This window comes from Epinephelus lanceolatus, chromosome 17, assembly GCF_041903045.1.
Source record: "Epinephelus lanceolatus isolate andai-2023 chromosome 17, ASM4190304v1, whole genome shotgun sequence".
Lineage (NCBI taxonomy): Eukaryota > Metazoa > Chordata > Actinopteri > Perciformes > Serranidae > Epinephelus > Epinephelus lanceolatus.
This window is the reverse complement of record NC_135750.1, coordinates 31,247,950-31,262,114: the sequence shown is the minus strand read 5'-3', so window position 1 is coordinate 31,262,114 and position 14,165 is coordinate 31,247,950. Positions and strand designations below refer to the sequence as shown.

The window sequence follows — 14,165 nt, the reverse complement described above, 5'->3', positions numbered from 1 at the left end:
CATCCTTGATTACAATGGTTTTGCCCAAAAAATGGTGGAAACGTGGGTTGGTTGGTTCAATAGATAGCACCGTGGTTCCAAGAACCCTAAACAGAACTAATTCAAGAACCAGGGCTAATTTGGTGGATAGTGGTATACGAGAGTGGTGAGAGTGAACCACAAACAGTGAAGTTGTGGGTTGGAAAGCTAAACAGTCAGCTGAAACTCACTATAAGGCTCCCTTCAAGTGACCACTTTTACATTGTAACATTGTTTTCATGCATCCATACCAGGACTAGGTTTTCAAGTTTGGCACAAACGTACATGTAATGTAATGTATTGAATTGTAACTGTGACAAGGTGGTAATTTTAGTTACATTATACATTACATTATAATTTGATACACTGTTATTAAAAAAATATTCTTTTAAAAAAATAGTTTAATATATCAGGAATGCTTATTCGCTTATGAATAATTAGTCTTTGTTTTTCTCTTTGGGAGCTGAGAAAAAAAAACAAGATACCAAACAAGTATATTGCCGTATTTTTTCCATAACCATTCATTAAAGTAAACAGTATAAAAACAAAGACCACTCACTCACTCAGTCACACACACTAACAAGGATATTATCAGCTATGGAAATCCATTCATCAAGTCTATTCATAGCTGACAGCCCAGGAGGTTATGAAAGGAGTGTCTCACTGGAGCATACTGAGGTTCCAGTCTCATCTCCTCTTATCTAATTACACTCCTGTAGTCTTCATACACATAAATCCACAACATGTCATTTCACAGTGACTGCTCCCCTCACCCTGCAGATTTAGATTAAAATCAGATATGGTACACAAGCTAGGTAGCTTAAAATAGGATCTCTTTATTGAATCCATACACAACAATGACAGTTTGTGTATCGTGGTTTATGGCTAAGGAGCTAAGGCTTATTTTCCATTAAACACACTTGCAGTTGGTTACCAACCAAAAAAAATCTGCTAACACATTTTGATCCATACTCAAGTCTTTAACACCGCTGGCCTCTAAAAACATAACACAGTTCTGCAGTTGTCACATAAACAGTGTGGCATATTTGACAAATAAGTGTGATACTTGTTCTAAGAGAAACATGATATTACTAGTTGTTAACTACATCAATATGCACTAATATCACCACAGTTGATGGTAGATGAGGATGTCACACTTTCATACTACCTGTTTAGACAAAACACTGTCAGAAAATAGGTTTAGCTCAGATCTTGGGCTGACAGTTGAATATTTACAAGTAGCTGTAAGAAGTCTATAACTGTGTAGACCAAAAAAGTCCAGGGAGGTCAGACAGGATTTTTTTGGCATGGATTTGCATGTTAGGTCCTAAGGCATACTGAGTGGTGGGGTGAGAAGTCCAGTCCTTGTGGATCACAATGGCCTCACTTGAATGACATTAACCTCCACAGACTCTCTAGCCTTGGAGGTCACATCCAGTTGGTGGAAGTCATTGCTGGTGATGATGAAAACGATAGAGGAGGAGCTGAAAGTCACCCTCTTCTTAGGTCTGTCTCTGTCGTTGCATGACCCGGACATCACGATCGGTCGGATGGGGCGCCGCTGGGCCGGAGCCAGGGGGCGCTCTTTGAGACTGTGCTGGAGCCAAGAGAGCCGCGAGCACAGTAGCTGTAGCAAGCAGCGGCGGAACTGTGAGAGGAAGATTGACAGGAGAAGCAGAGGGAGGAGATAAAATGGCTGTATTTAACACCGCGGTGAAATAGCACCCTTCTCTCACTCATTTGTCTGTCAAAGAAATCAGCCTAGAATAACAGCAAACTAACACTCGTATAGGAGACAATTTTATCCTACAGACGCAATACATGCTGCTGTGCTAATTAAAGCTTGGACATTTACAGGAAAACATGCTATGATGCAGATTTTGTTCTCATTTTGAAAAAGATCTTTTCCTGCATTTTTGCATTATTTTACCTCTGAAGTGGAATACTGCATACGTGTAATTGTGCAAAAATCTTTTCTACCAATTTGCAGAATTTCACCTATATAAATTGTATTTGTGGGGAAATTGAAATTTTTGCACTATTTTGTGTGAAATACTCCAATAAATGCTCATAAAAATACTACTTTCTTTTACAAATATTAAAATACTCCTGTTTTTCTACTCAAACCACAAATTGGAGCAGCACAAGAGGAGAACAAACCATCGCCCCTATTTCAAATGCCATTTATTTGTCCTTTCTGTCTATGTTAAATTCAGAATCCAGCTGTGGTCACTGGATGGGGAAAAGAGTTGAATGAACACACAGATATCTCCAGCAAAACAAATGTATTCTAAACCCAGGCAAAACATGGGCTCAGTGGTGATGGTTGAACATTTTCACTGACGTCACCCTCAGAGCAAGAAGGTAGTGCTGAAGGTAACAGTTTACTGATGCCCAATTATTTGTAGGTCTCTAAGTTGACCCAGAATAGATAAGAAGTTCTTCACTGTAGTTTTCAATCTATTAGTTACACAACTTTAGGACTACCAACCTTTCTGCTCATGAACACGTAGATGAGGGGGTTGTAAGCTGTGCTGGACTTGGCAAAGAATGAGGGGATGATGGCCACTGTGGGAGAGACCATGTTCGTCCTGCCGAAAGCCTCCAACATGGACACAACAGCATATGGCGTCCAACACACCAGGAAGCAGGTAATCATCAGGAAAAACATAACGGCCACCTTCTTCTCATACCGCAAGATCTTGATGATCTGAACCGTCTGGAGGTCCTGGATGGAGCGCAGCTACAAGAAACAGGAGAGATAAGATGCTGTCATGAGGAAGGATGTTGGCCTAACTTTTACGGCAAGCTGTCTTGCGACCACCAGATTGTAGCTGGTTTGGATCAAAGTTTGTAGTTGAACTGGGCAATTCCTAGGTCTGACTATTTGACAGTGTATATTCATGTGAGTAAGGGCAGGTAGGAATACAGAAAGGTTTGTTAAAATACCTTAATGTGATGCCAAGATGCTACGAGTCTGACTGTAACCCTCATGACCACTGTACATGACATGTTATTAAGGCTTAAAGTTATGCATAATGGAGGGCATGGCCACTTAGAGTGACAGGTGGGTCCCATCCATTTACACGTCCCTACTACAGTGACAAAATGGCAGTTTTCAGTTTATCAGTTACAGAACTTTAGGACTATCACCCTTTCTGCTCATAGATGAGGGGGTGGTAGGCTGTGCTTGACTTGGCAAAGAATGACCCCAGATTCACAGAATATAGGCATAGCCATAGCTGTCGCTATTTCAAGTATGTTAATTGTAACGTTTTGTTTGCCTAAAAAGGTCTTGTTCAGCATTTGGTTTTACTAAAAGACCTCTTCTTACTTTGGTAGAAGATTAATGTTTTTCTTCTTCTATCCTGTCCTGCTAATGATCATGCGACCCCTCCCATTTATGTTGTGAACTCTCTCAACTCCAAGGTTAGGAACAACTAACTTAAATGATCTTGAATGCATTTTTGAATCCTATGCAACTTTATTGGAGTAAAACTGCAGTCAATTTCGGCACCGAGAATTGAGAATTTTGCACTGGCGTTTGGAACAACACAAGCTACAGAATTGGAGGTAGGGGATAACGCATCCTAAGAAACCATACTGCTGAACAGGAACAAGGAAACATGTACTTGTCTTGACAAGAAAAGTGCCATCTTTGTAATAACCGCACTGTCTATCTATAATGGAGACCAGAGAGGATCTACCCTCTTTCTTTGCATGTGGCATTTACTATGGAGATACCTTTAAAGCAAGACTATGTAACCTTTGCTGAACAGCAGCTTTTGTGGCTACAAGTAACAATTATGGGATAATGGTAAACGAAAAAATGTAGTAGCAGCATAAGTGGAGAAGAGTCAGAAAATCAGTGAAGTAATTTACCCACCCACAGTTTCTATTTAAGACCACACAACTGCTTTATTGTGTTCACGATGCAGCATTATTTCCATAATCCTGCTAACGCTGTAATACCTCAGTAATACACTCTGTGTCAGACACTTTCTACTAGATAACACACTTCAGATAAAGTGATGAGAAGATAAAGCATTTTCTTAAGTCTTTCTACACAGTCTACGGCAGCAGATCATCACTGCAAGCTCTTATTTCTATCATGAATTCATAAGGTATGTTTTTATTTATGTTCTCCATTTCTTATGAAGTCATGATATATTTCCATTTTAATGTTCTCCAGGTTTTTAGACACCAACGGTGAGATTGTCAGGCTTTGCCAAAGCAGGCTGCTTTTCTATCAAGCCAAAAATACTCTGTCTGGTTCAGAGTACTTCTCTCTGAAGATTTTCAGAGCATCTCCCAAAATGCTATGACGTGCGATGAGTCCTCCCAGGCTTCTGAGGTGTTCAGGGAGTTTTGTGGTACTCTAACACTTCACAAAGTTGTGAATTAATAAGGAAGGAGAGATAGCAGCTGCACCAAACTGTGATGCAGACAGACATCTGGGTCATTTATTTAGAATGGCATATTGTTTTTCTAATTTACATATTTGCTTACAAACTCTCCTGTTTTAACACTTTTTAGCAGCAATCTGCTCAATGGTACACACAGATGAAGATGATACAGGCAGAAATGGATTAGAGAATCTTGTGGCTCCCCAATTTCTATCAGACACACTTTTAAATGCTTAACCCTTATCCTCACACCCTGCTTACATCAAATATTACCAGGCTGTCTTCTGGGACTGATTCATTTTATTTTATTTTTTATTTATTTGTTTATTTTTATGGGACAGAACATATTAATGAACATTAACAATGTAAATATGTAAGAGATTGTAGCCAAGCGGCTAATTTCCATCCCTTGTTCCATTGGCAGGTAGGAAAGAGAAGAGAGAAAGGGAAGGACATCAAAGCAAGTATAACAGAGGAGAATAAGGCATGGCATAACAACAACAAGACATGATAATGACAGAGCTGACAGTGTAGCTGAGCTGGGGACAACATTATATAGTTAGTGAAATTCTATTGCACCAATGCCCGTACAGTTATAAAGTGTACGTCTTTATCTGAGACACTTAAGGGTTCTGTTTACAACATTCAGAACATTAATAAAGCAGTTAACACCTATCTGCTATGTAAAGATAGTGGAGTAACAGCATCTTGAGCAGCGACTGAAGTCACTCTACCTCTGTGTGTGTTGTAATTCGAGCTTCTCTGTTCGTTGTTGGGGTAGCCGGTCCAGCCGTGCATGCATGTTAGTGCATGTGAGTCCCTGTGTGTGTATCCAGGCACCTAGCTAATCACTGCTGCTCTACGTTGCAATCATGCGACCATTACTGTCAATTATGACAACGACGTTGTTGCAAAAGGGTAACGCCAACCCCCCGGTTTCCCCCAAGGCAAACACCATTAGTTCTGTCAGCACTGTTGCTGTTGTTAGCCCTGTTTGCACTGGCCAGCTGAGCCACCTCCATGTTGAGAACTGTGTTCAGGTAATCCCAGCTCAGCTTGTGAATCATAGATCATGAACAGCGCCTTTAAAGGCTGCACTTCTAAGTAAAATAAGCTTTCCAATGCTTTCCACTGTACAAGGCTCAATCTATGATAAGAGAGCCCGTGATGAAAGAGGAGTGAAAGGCAGCACTCGGTCAGTGAAGGTCAAGGACTTTCATTTCATTAAAATGAAAATCCAAAGGAGTCTGTTAAGTCTGTATCTGTCTGAAAGTAATAATGTTTTAAAGATCTTTATACTCTGCATACTACTAATACTTTCTTCCACCTCTGTAATTAGAAAAGGCCAAACTTCTAAAAAAAAATGTGCTTGTGCAGAAATTCACAGTATGAAGTTTGTAACTCAGTTTAGGCTTTAGTTGAAGTGGCAGCTAATGTACAAAAACTGAATGAAGTTGAAGTGGTAGTTAAAGTGGAAGGGCTGAAAGAAGCTGCGTCATCAGATTGAGTGTTATGAATGAAGTTGAAGTGTCAAAGTTTAAGCAAAGGGAAGTTAAAGGGAAAGTGCTGAAAGGAGTTGAAATGTCAGATGCAGTGTAGGTGATAAATGAACCTGGAAGTCAGTTAAAGTGGAAGTCTGGAAATATAAAAGGGACAGCTCATGTGTATATACAAAATGATAATGGCTGTGTAAGTGTCAGCTGAAGTGTTAGTGCTAAAAGCAGCTGGAGAAAATTGTGTATGAACATTAAAAGTTGTGGGAGGTTGCTGTTTGAAGGGGAAGACCTGAGACCTGAAAGGGTTTGAAGTGTAATCAAACTGTATGTGATTAAAGCAGTTGAAGTGTCAGTAGAAGAGCAACAAATGAGAAGTTAAAATGTCTGGCTGTGGTATAAGATCTGAAAGATTTAAGAGAAAAAAAAAAGTTTAGGTGCCGCATTGAGATGTAATGGTACAATACCAAAAACTTATGGTGCGATATTATGATGACAAAAGGTCCATGATACAAAATTTATCATCATTAAATAAATAGTCTGATGTGTACATTCGCAATTTTCTCGTTGGGTCTGAGCCTGTCTCTGTGAGTTTGTCTTCTTCTTGACTTGATACTGCGCCCTCTGCTGTTCATACAAAAATAATACAATCAGGGCTTGACAAGCTTTTTAAAAGGAAAAATAAATAAAATCAATAGGGATTTGGACAGTTATCACACTTATAATTAGCAAATTATTACAGGACTGGAATGATTCAAACTTAAATATCTTTTTATTGTGTGTTTTGCCTGGCACTGCCACACCTTCAGAAACACAGCCTCTGACTGTTCAACAGACTCAACCCAAAGCATCATGGACGGCCAGTGGATGCTTAACAACAACAATAACTGTTTTCATCTTGGAGACATAAACAAATAATTACAGAAGATATTCAGTGTTGGATTTATCATTATGGATTTATTATACAAAGTTGCTGCAGTCCGAGGCTGGATTACAAAGCTTCTGAAAGGAATACGATTGCACTGGAGCCCTTGTTGGAACGGCACGACTGTTAGTTTCTGAGCAAAAAAAGTAAGGCAGTCACATGCAGCGTTCCAGAAATAGCTAACGTCTCTAACACTATGTCGTGTATGACATCATCAGCCCCAGAGTTAACGTCCATAGTGTCCAGAATGTCAGATGGTTCTCATCAGTCCTTTTCAACGTTTGGTGATGAGACAGACTTGTGTACGCAGCTCAGCTGGAAAAGCTCTGCTTCAACTATGCAGTACGCAGGTTATTTTAAGATGACGTCATATTAGACATCACTTTTGTATTTCACTTGCCCGATCAGACAACTGCATGAGGCGTTCCACTTCCCTGAACACAGAGTTCACTTGCCCCAGAAAAGCGATGTTGTACCCTGACAATTTTCGACAAGGAGAGAATGCGGCTATATGAGCAAAATAACCATGTAATATCTTGGTAGATTTCACTGCAGTCCCACAACAGTATCAAGTCTTTTTTTAATCGCAGCATTGTGAAATTTGATATATCTTTACATCTCTAATAATAATACATAAGACTTTTTACAGTTACATCTGTAATTATATACAGCTCGAATGGGCCAAGATGGAGTTTTATTAATTCAAGCATAACATTTAGTGAGGGAGGAACACAATCACCAGTTTCTACATTCATCTTTAATGTTTCCTCCCCAGATTTGGGTCTAAAGATTTGGATCAACCACCCTCCTTTACAAGTCTGTGTAATTCATTCTGTTTATTAGTTGAACTCATTCATAATTTATTAAATATGCAGACAACTGAAAAGCATGTCTTACCATTTGCACTGTGTAGAGTATGTTTCCATAGCAGTAGATCATGATGCCCACAGGCACAAAGAAACAGGCCAGGAGGAAGAGGAGGATGAAAGAGGCATCATTTGGGTCCTTAGATGTCCAGTCAAGGGAGCAGCCCAGCTGATGGATCTCCAATGTGTACCGGTTCCACCCCAGCAGAGGAGCCCCCGTCCAGGCCAGCGAGTACAGCCAGATGTGGCCAATGGCCCGCCATGCCCAGGGGAAGTCCACCACCTGGGCATGGACCACCCGGATGTAGCGTTCATAGGCCAACGCTGCCAGGGTCATGATGGAAACGATACCTGTCAGCAGAGGTAGAGAGACAGCCGCGCTGAGTAATGCAGGGCGCTCGCTGCAGGATCTGGGTCAGTGGCTACTCAGCGTCTCTTTAGACTGAATGAGTTTCATCACTCCATGTATATAAACAGAATTCTGAACATCTTGGTCTTGAACATCACATTCAATCGTTTGTTATGATTCTTGAACACTCACAAAGAAGAGACTCTTGCTGCCCACACACTCACACACCTCTACGACCTGTACACGGCCTGCTTTTCCACACAAAGTGAAGACGTTTGGTTCTCAAGGTGCCTTCTATTCAAACACATTTGAAGCTCTTATGTTTATCTTGTGCATCATTTTGTTCCCATATATCTGCAAGTCTGAGTCAAGGTACAATATCTAAAATCCGTTCTGCATGTTTTTAGTCAACACACATCACACACACCCACATAACCCATCCAACTGCATACTCCGATATCCTGTTTGCTTCATTCATCTCTTGATTAACGGGGGCGACACAGATAAAGTGTCTATGAACACACAAACAAATTCCAAACACATTACACAGTTGCTTGTTTCAGGTGATGCACTCAGCTTGAGCCACAGCCACCCAGCTAGAGTTTCAGCAGGATTAACGTGCATTGACAAAGCTGCCAGGGTTTATCACTGCACCCCCTGTGCGTGTCGGACACACTGACACCAGCCTCCTCTGAGGAAAAACATATGATAAGGGAGAGAGATGACGACATGTTTGAGAACAGAGGACAAGAGAACACAGACAGAGATATCTGATTTATTTTTGTATGCTTCGATTTTTATGTTACAACTTGTGTCAGGGGAGAGCTATATGTTGTACTCATCCTATCAGGTGCAGGGAGCCAGGCTGTCCAGTGACGTTCATAGCAAATGTACGTGAGTGTGTGGGCCAAAGCAGCAGGACGCCACATCCTTTCTACTCAATGTCATTTCAATGACAGAACAAGGCATCTTGAATTCCGATAACAACTATAAATCTGGATGTAAACACTTACTTTACACATTAATTCTCCCTCTGACATATTTGCAATGCAAACCAGATCAACAAAGTCAGTGTTGCAGCGTTGCCAACCACATGACAGAGGCAGGAGAATGTGCTCTGTGGATCATGTACAGAGACGCCAATGTCAATGAAAGGACAATAAGAACACAGACGAGAGCCGTCGTCCAGTGGATCTCTTTGTTTAGTTTGCTGATGAAGCAGCCAAAGCTTGAGGCTTCACTCTAATGAGCTCATTATCACACATCCACCCTTCCTGAGCTTTAATTCCTACAGGGGTGGGACCTGGAGAATGACCCTGACTGTTCATTCACACTTCACTGCTGAACACTGGTGCTGGTGATAAATGGACAATGATATTACAGTAAAATGGAAGCTGTGGGCGCAATGTAGGTGACAAAAACCTTTCTCCGCATAAAGCAACGACCTGCACAATATGCTGACTTTACATTAAAAAACACATACTGTCAAAGAAAACAGTATTTAATTGGATTGGATTCAAGGTCGTTAGATTTCACTGCAGCTCAGTGTGTGGGAAGACTAAAGGGGCAGAGAACCATTTTTGAGTTTCAGTGATTCAGTATTTCAACCATCTATAAATAAAGTGTGAACAAGAGGGAAAAGTGTCACCTTTTTAAACAGCTTGTGAAATATGTTTTTTGTCATGTGTAATCTGTTTTGTGAATGAGCTCATCTCTGGCTTCTACGTAATTACAAGATATTAAGCTGCATATTCTGAATTATAGCAGAACTGTAATATTTTTGCCTGTAACGAGAAAGAAATAATTAAGAGAACTAGGGGTGAACAGTTTAATAAATATGTTCAGAGTCGCTTTAGAAAATTAAAAAAAAATGTGACAAAATTAATGTGACAATATTAATACATTTTAAATAAATGTTCACTTTTTTACTCACCAAATAAGCTGTTGCTGAAGCCGTCCCAGACGCATGTCGCCTGGCTCCAGGTCCAGCCGCCTTTGACGCACGCAGCAAAGGTAAAGTTTATTCCGATGACAGAAACCAGCAAATCACTCAAACTTATGTTGACCAGCAGCAAATTAGTGGGCGTCCTCAGCCTCTTGAATTTACAGTAGAGTATGATGACAACAACGTTGTTACAGAAGCCGAACACTCCGATGGTCCCGATGGTAAAGGCGAGAAGTTTATAGGTGCCACCTGCAAAAAGGTAATGTTCTGTACTTCTCTCCGCTCTGGTTTCGTTGGCGGAATTCATTGCGTGGATAAAAACTTGGTGTCCAGCATTGTGCTGCGCGAGGTGTATGAGCGCGCGTCCTGGGCACGAGACACTATAGGGTCCACAGCGGCTCCTCCACGCGCTCCCCGCGCCGCTCATTCAAACCAACCCGAGACTGCCGTTTGCTTAAAGTGGGTCAATGTACCACTGTCACATTACACGTATAATACACGGTGTATTTCCGGCTATGCTTTCAAAATAAAATACTTTTTTGACCTACATGTTTGACAACGAACACGAGCCGTAGTATGTATGGCACTCAGAGTTTAAAAAATACATAGAGGAAGCATGTGAAGAGCAGCGTTTCTAAAGTGGCATTACAAAAATAATACAAGTACAAATGATGCAGAATTTGGCTCGTATTTTATATTGTATTTTATTTTGAAACCAAAGTCGCCAAATATTCTCCCGTTTTATTCTGACTAACTGTGGCAAAATTGATGTGACCCTCGATTTAATAAGAGTGATGTGGCTTAATTAAATTATTAAATTACACCTCCACACAAGACTGCATTTTTTAACCTATTTTCCATAATTTACACATAGTGTTTTTAAATGTTAAATGCATTTGTGACTGCAGATTACATTCATTTGAGGCATTTTAATTGACACTTGGAAGCTGCATACAATTTCCAATCATTATCATATACAGTATAATCATAGAAAGAAGGAACACTCTTTGCAAACTGTTCTGGCTACTGAAAAGACTGAACAATAAATGCCTGAATCTTTTAAACCTGCAGCATGAGGGACATAAAGCATGTTTTTCACACCCCACCTACTCACTGGAACCTCACAGGTGAATCTAATCATGCTCCTGCCAGTATGAAATACTTATGGTGTGTGTTTTTATTATAGTGATAACCCATTTTTCAGAAGGGGTGCTTGAATAATGATAGTGGAGTGTGTGAATAACAGGACAGGAGGCATCAGAAAGGAAAAAATAGGCATTTCCAGAATCCAAAGTGCCATGGGTGTTGATCTTTATCATTGTAGGAAGGCCTGGCAGTGGTCAAGTCACTTCTCAACCCATCAGACCCACAGTTTTGCATGCACTAGGCATCAAGATCCCGACAACTCAATAATTGCTGATTTTGTGGCTGCACCTCCTGTGACATTTTGAGGTGCTCTCCTTGCACCACACATCTCGTCTTGTGTCCACACAGAAATGTCACTTTCTGTGAGATGTTGGATTCCTGCAGTGACGTTGTTTGCGTCTGACCTCATTTCTCGGTGCCCTACAGGTTGATTCAAAATAGCAGATCTCTCTCGAATAAAACGAGATGCGAGTGTGTGAGTTGGAGAAGTGACTGACGCATGGATTCTAGGAAGGTTTTAATCATGCTTCGGGGAAGTGTGCTCATCCACTTGACGCACTTGTGATGTTCATTGATAGTTTGAAGGTTATTTAAGATATGGATGAAGCATACTCGTTCTGATCTAATATCAGTTGCCAGGATTTTGCTGCAGCCTGACACTATGATAAAATTTGTTCTCTTTCATATCACAGGTGCTGTAAAAGGGAAGTGTGGGAGCTGAGGTCAATGGTTCATTTTTCTGTCACTTGTCACACACTGCTCCTATATTGACCTCGCAGTATAAAGACTGCTGCAGTGTAGTAATGCTGCTGAGCTGGAAAACAGTTGCATCACCATTGGTCCATATATGTATTGTTAAGGCCAGCAACACTTAAAATAAATAGCGAAATCCAATTTAAAAATGGGTCAACTGCAATCATCAGAAAGATATATTCAAATTATGTTTTAAATGTCAGAAACTGAACATGTTTTATTGACAAGAGATCCTTCATAGCTGTCTGGTACTGCATGTTCTCTGGAGGCGTCATTTTCTTGTGCTTCTTTGCTGCTGAAATAATCTCCATAAGTACTTAAGGACAGATGCTTAATTGGGTTTCCTCTTTGTTTTTCATCTCTGGTCAGAGTTTCTGCAACTAGGTCAAGCTTCCAATCAAAGCATTTCGCCCTTATTTTTCCATCTCTCTCTCTCTCCTCCCTTTTGTTTGTCATTCTCAATCTAATAAGAGACAATGAACATAATAGCTTCTATTGAGTGAAGCCTTCTGTGCATATGAGTCTCCACTCCTTAGCAAAGCACATCTGCTTGCATGCACACAAGCAACCACTGCTGTGCCCCCTGAGATGCAATTACTGTAGCATTACACTCAACTGTGCTGTGATTTGGCTCTATGATGAATTTTTAAGTGGCTTTTCACTGTCACAAACATCAGCACTTTAGACATGACAAGGCAAGTTCTACCCCCTCCCCATTAACACATAATTCAATATCGTTATGTCTTTATTGATCATTTCCAGCCGTGTTGCCAGGGTTCACTGAGGAAATTGCTGTCTGTTTCTTGTGAACGAGCTGTGGAGCTCCAGAGTGCAGACGATATTCAGCACCTGTGAGCTTATTCAATCATCACAACCACCTTTATGCGTGACCACACAGCTGCAGGCGAAAGTTTACTAACAAAATCCTTGACAGATCCTGACTAATTTCCCTATGACCTCGCAAAGAGCTGAAGTAGCACTGTAGGAGCCTACTGACTTACATTCAGACCACATTCATTGTAACAGCATCTGGTGTCTGCTCCTATTTTAAGTCAGCAGTGTGTTAGATTTAGGGGGATTCAGTGGTGTCTAGCAGTGAGGATTGCAGGTTGTAACCAGCTGAAACTTCTCCCAGTTAGAATTCCATCACTGTTAATTGTTCAGGCGTTTCTCCAAATTATCTGGAGGGGTCTCTTCATCTCCAAAACAAATTGGTAAGAACACTGAATAAAGCATTACAAACGCTGTTAGGCATGTCGGAGACAAGACAAGCTGCTACATCAGCACCTGCTAATGCGTGCTCACTTTTTTTCTTTGACAGCCTAATCTGTGCTCACCTTATTTCTGATCCAGATTTTCAGGCATTTTTTTACCCTGAGCCAAATTATTGCAGAGGTCTCTTCCTCTCCAAAAACTAATATACCTGGGTATCTGAACTATAAAAAGACTGAATGAAGCAGTTTCATGTTATAAATCAGTGCTTCTGCGGTGCTGTTTATCATGTCAGAGACTGGCCGCTAGCCCAGCACCTGCATGTGCTCACCTATGCCCCTGACATTTTAAGATCCAAATACTAAGGGTGTTTTCACCAGGGGAGGAATTATCCACAGAGGTCTCTCTATAAAACAGGCAAACTCAGTGATTTGAACCCCTAAAAACACAGAATAAAGCAGTTCCAAAAATCTGTGTTTTTCCGACTTTTTCGTCACAAAGGGGCCTCTAACTACAGTGGTTGACATGAAAACATGAACGGCCCTATCTAGAGCCAATGTTTGGTTTGTCCGTTTTGGGCTACTGTAGAAACATGACAGTGCAACATGGCGATCTCCGTAGATGAGGACCTGCTCCCTATGTCAATACAAACAGCTCATTCAAAAGTAAAGACAAGAATTATTATTATCAGTTGATTGTACACTAAAAAACATACTTATTATATTTAATTTCTGTCAGTATAGCCCCCTAAATCCTACACATTGGACCTTTAAATGTTGAGTAGAAATAATGCATGTGCCCTAAACATTCTCTCAAATATCTGTGTCATAACATCCTGTGCTCTCACTGAGGGATTAAGAGAGCAGAATGCAAACTTTGAAGTCGAGGACAGGGGATGGTGGAGCTGTAATGGACTGCTGTGCGTGCCTGAGTTGATCGAAAGTGTGCTTTTAGGTTTTCACATCTGTTTTCACCTTTTTGTAGCAGCTAAAGTGTTCGTGCGTGTCCAGGCTTGCTGTTGGATTTCAATTGTTTAATTTATTGGAAGTAAG

General features: G+C 40.7%; 1 protein-coding gene across 1 annotated transcript; it reads right to left on the bottom strand.

Annotated features, from left to right (window-relative positions):
- Window positions 1-1,254: 1,254 nt before the first annotated feature.
- Window positions 1,255-10,438, bottom strand: opn3 (opsin 3). Its single transcript, XM_033612841.2, has 4 exons — window positions 9,991-10,438; window positions 7,740-8,059; window positions 2,510-2,761; window positions 1,255-1,666 (listed from the first exon to the last, which is right to left on the bottom strand). Exons 1-4 carry the CDS (start codon window positions 10,427-10,429, stop codon window positions 1,391-1,393), a joined length of 1,287 nt encoding a protein of 428 aa, XP_033468732.1. The 5' UTR covers window positions 10,430-10,438; the 3' UTR covers window positions 1,255-1,390.
- Window positions 10,439-14,165: the final 3,727 nt, after the last annotated feature.

Bases quoted from the DNA above. Each gene is read 5' to 3' on its own strand.
- opn3 (XM_033612841.2), bottom strand. From the start codon at position 10,429: ATGAGCGGCGCGGGGAGCGCGTGGAGGAGCCGCTGTGGACCCTATAGT. The intron at 2,762-7,739 runs GTAAGACATGCT...TGTTTCTTGTAG, and splicing joins TACTCTACACAGTGCAAATG to CTGCGCTCCATCCAGGACCT. The intron at 1,667-2,509 runs GTTGGTAGTCCT...TTCCTCTCACAG, and splicing joins ACGTGTTCATGAGCAGAAAG to TTCCGCCGCTGCTTGCTACA.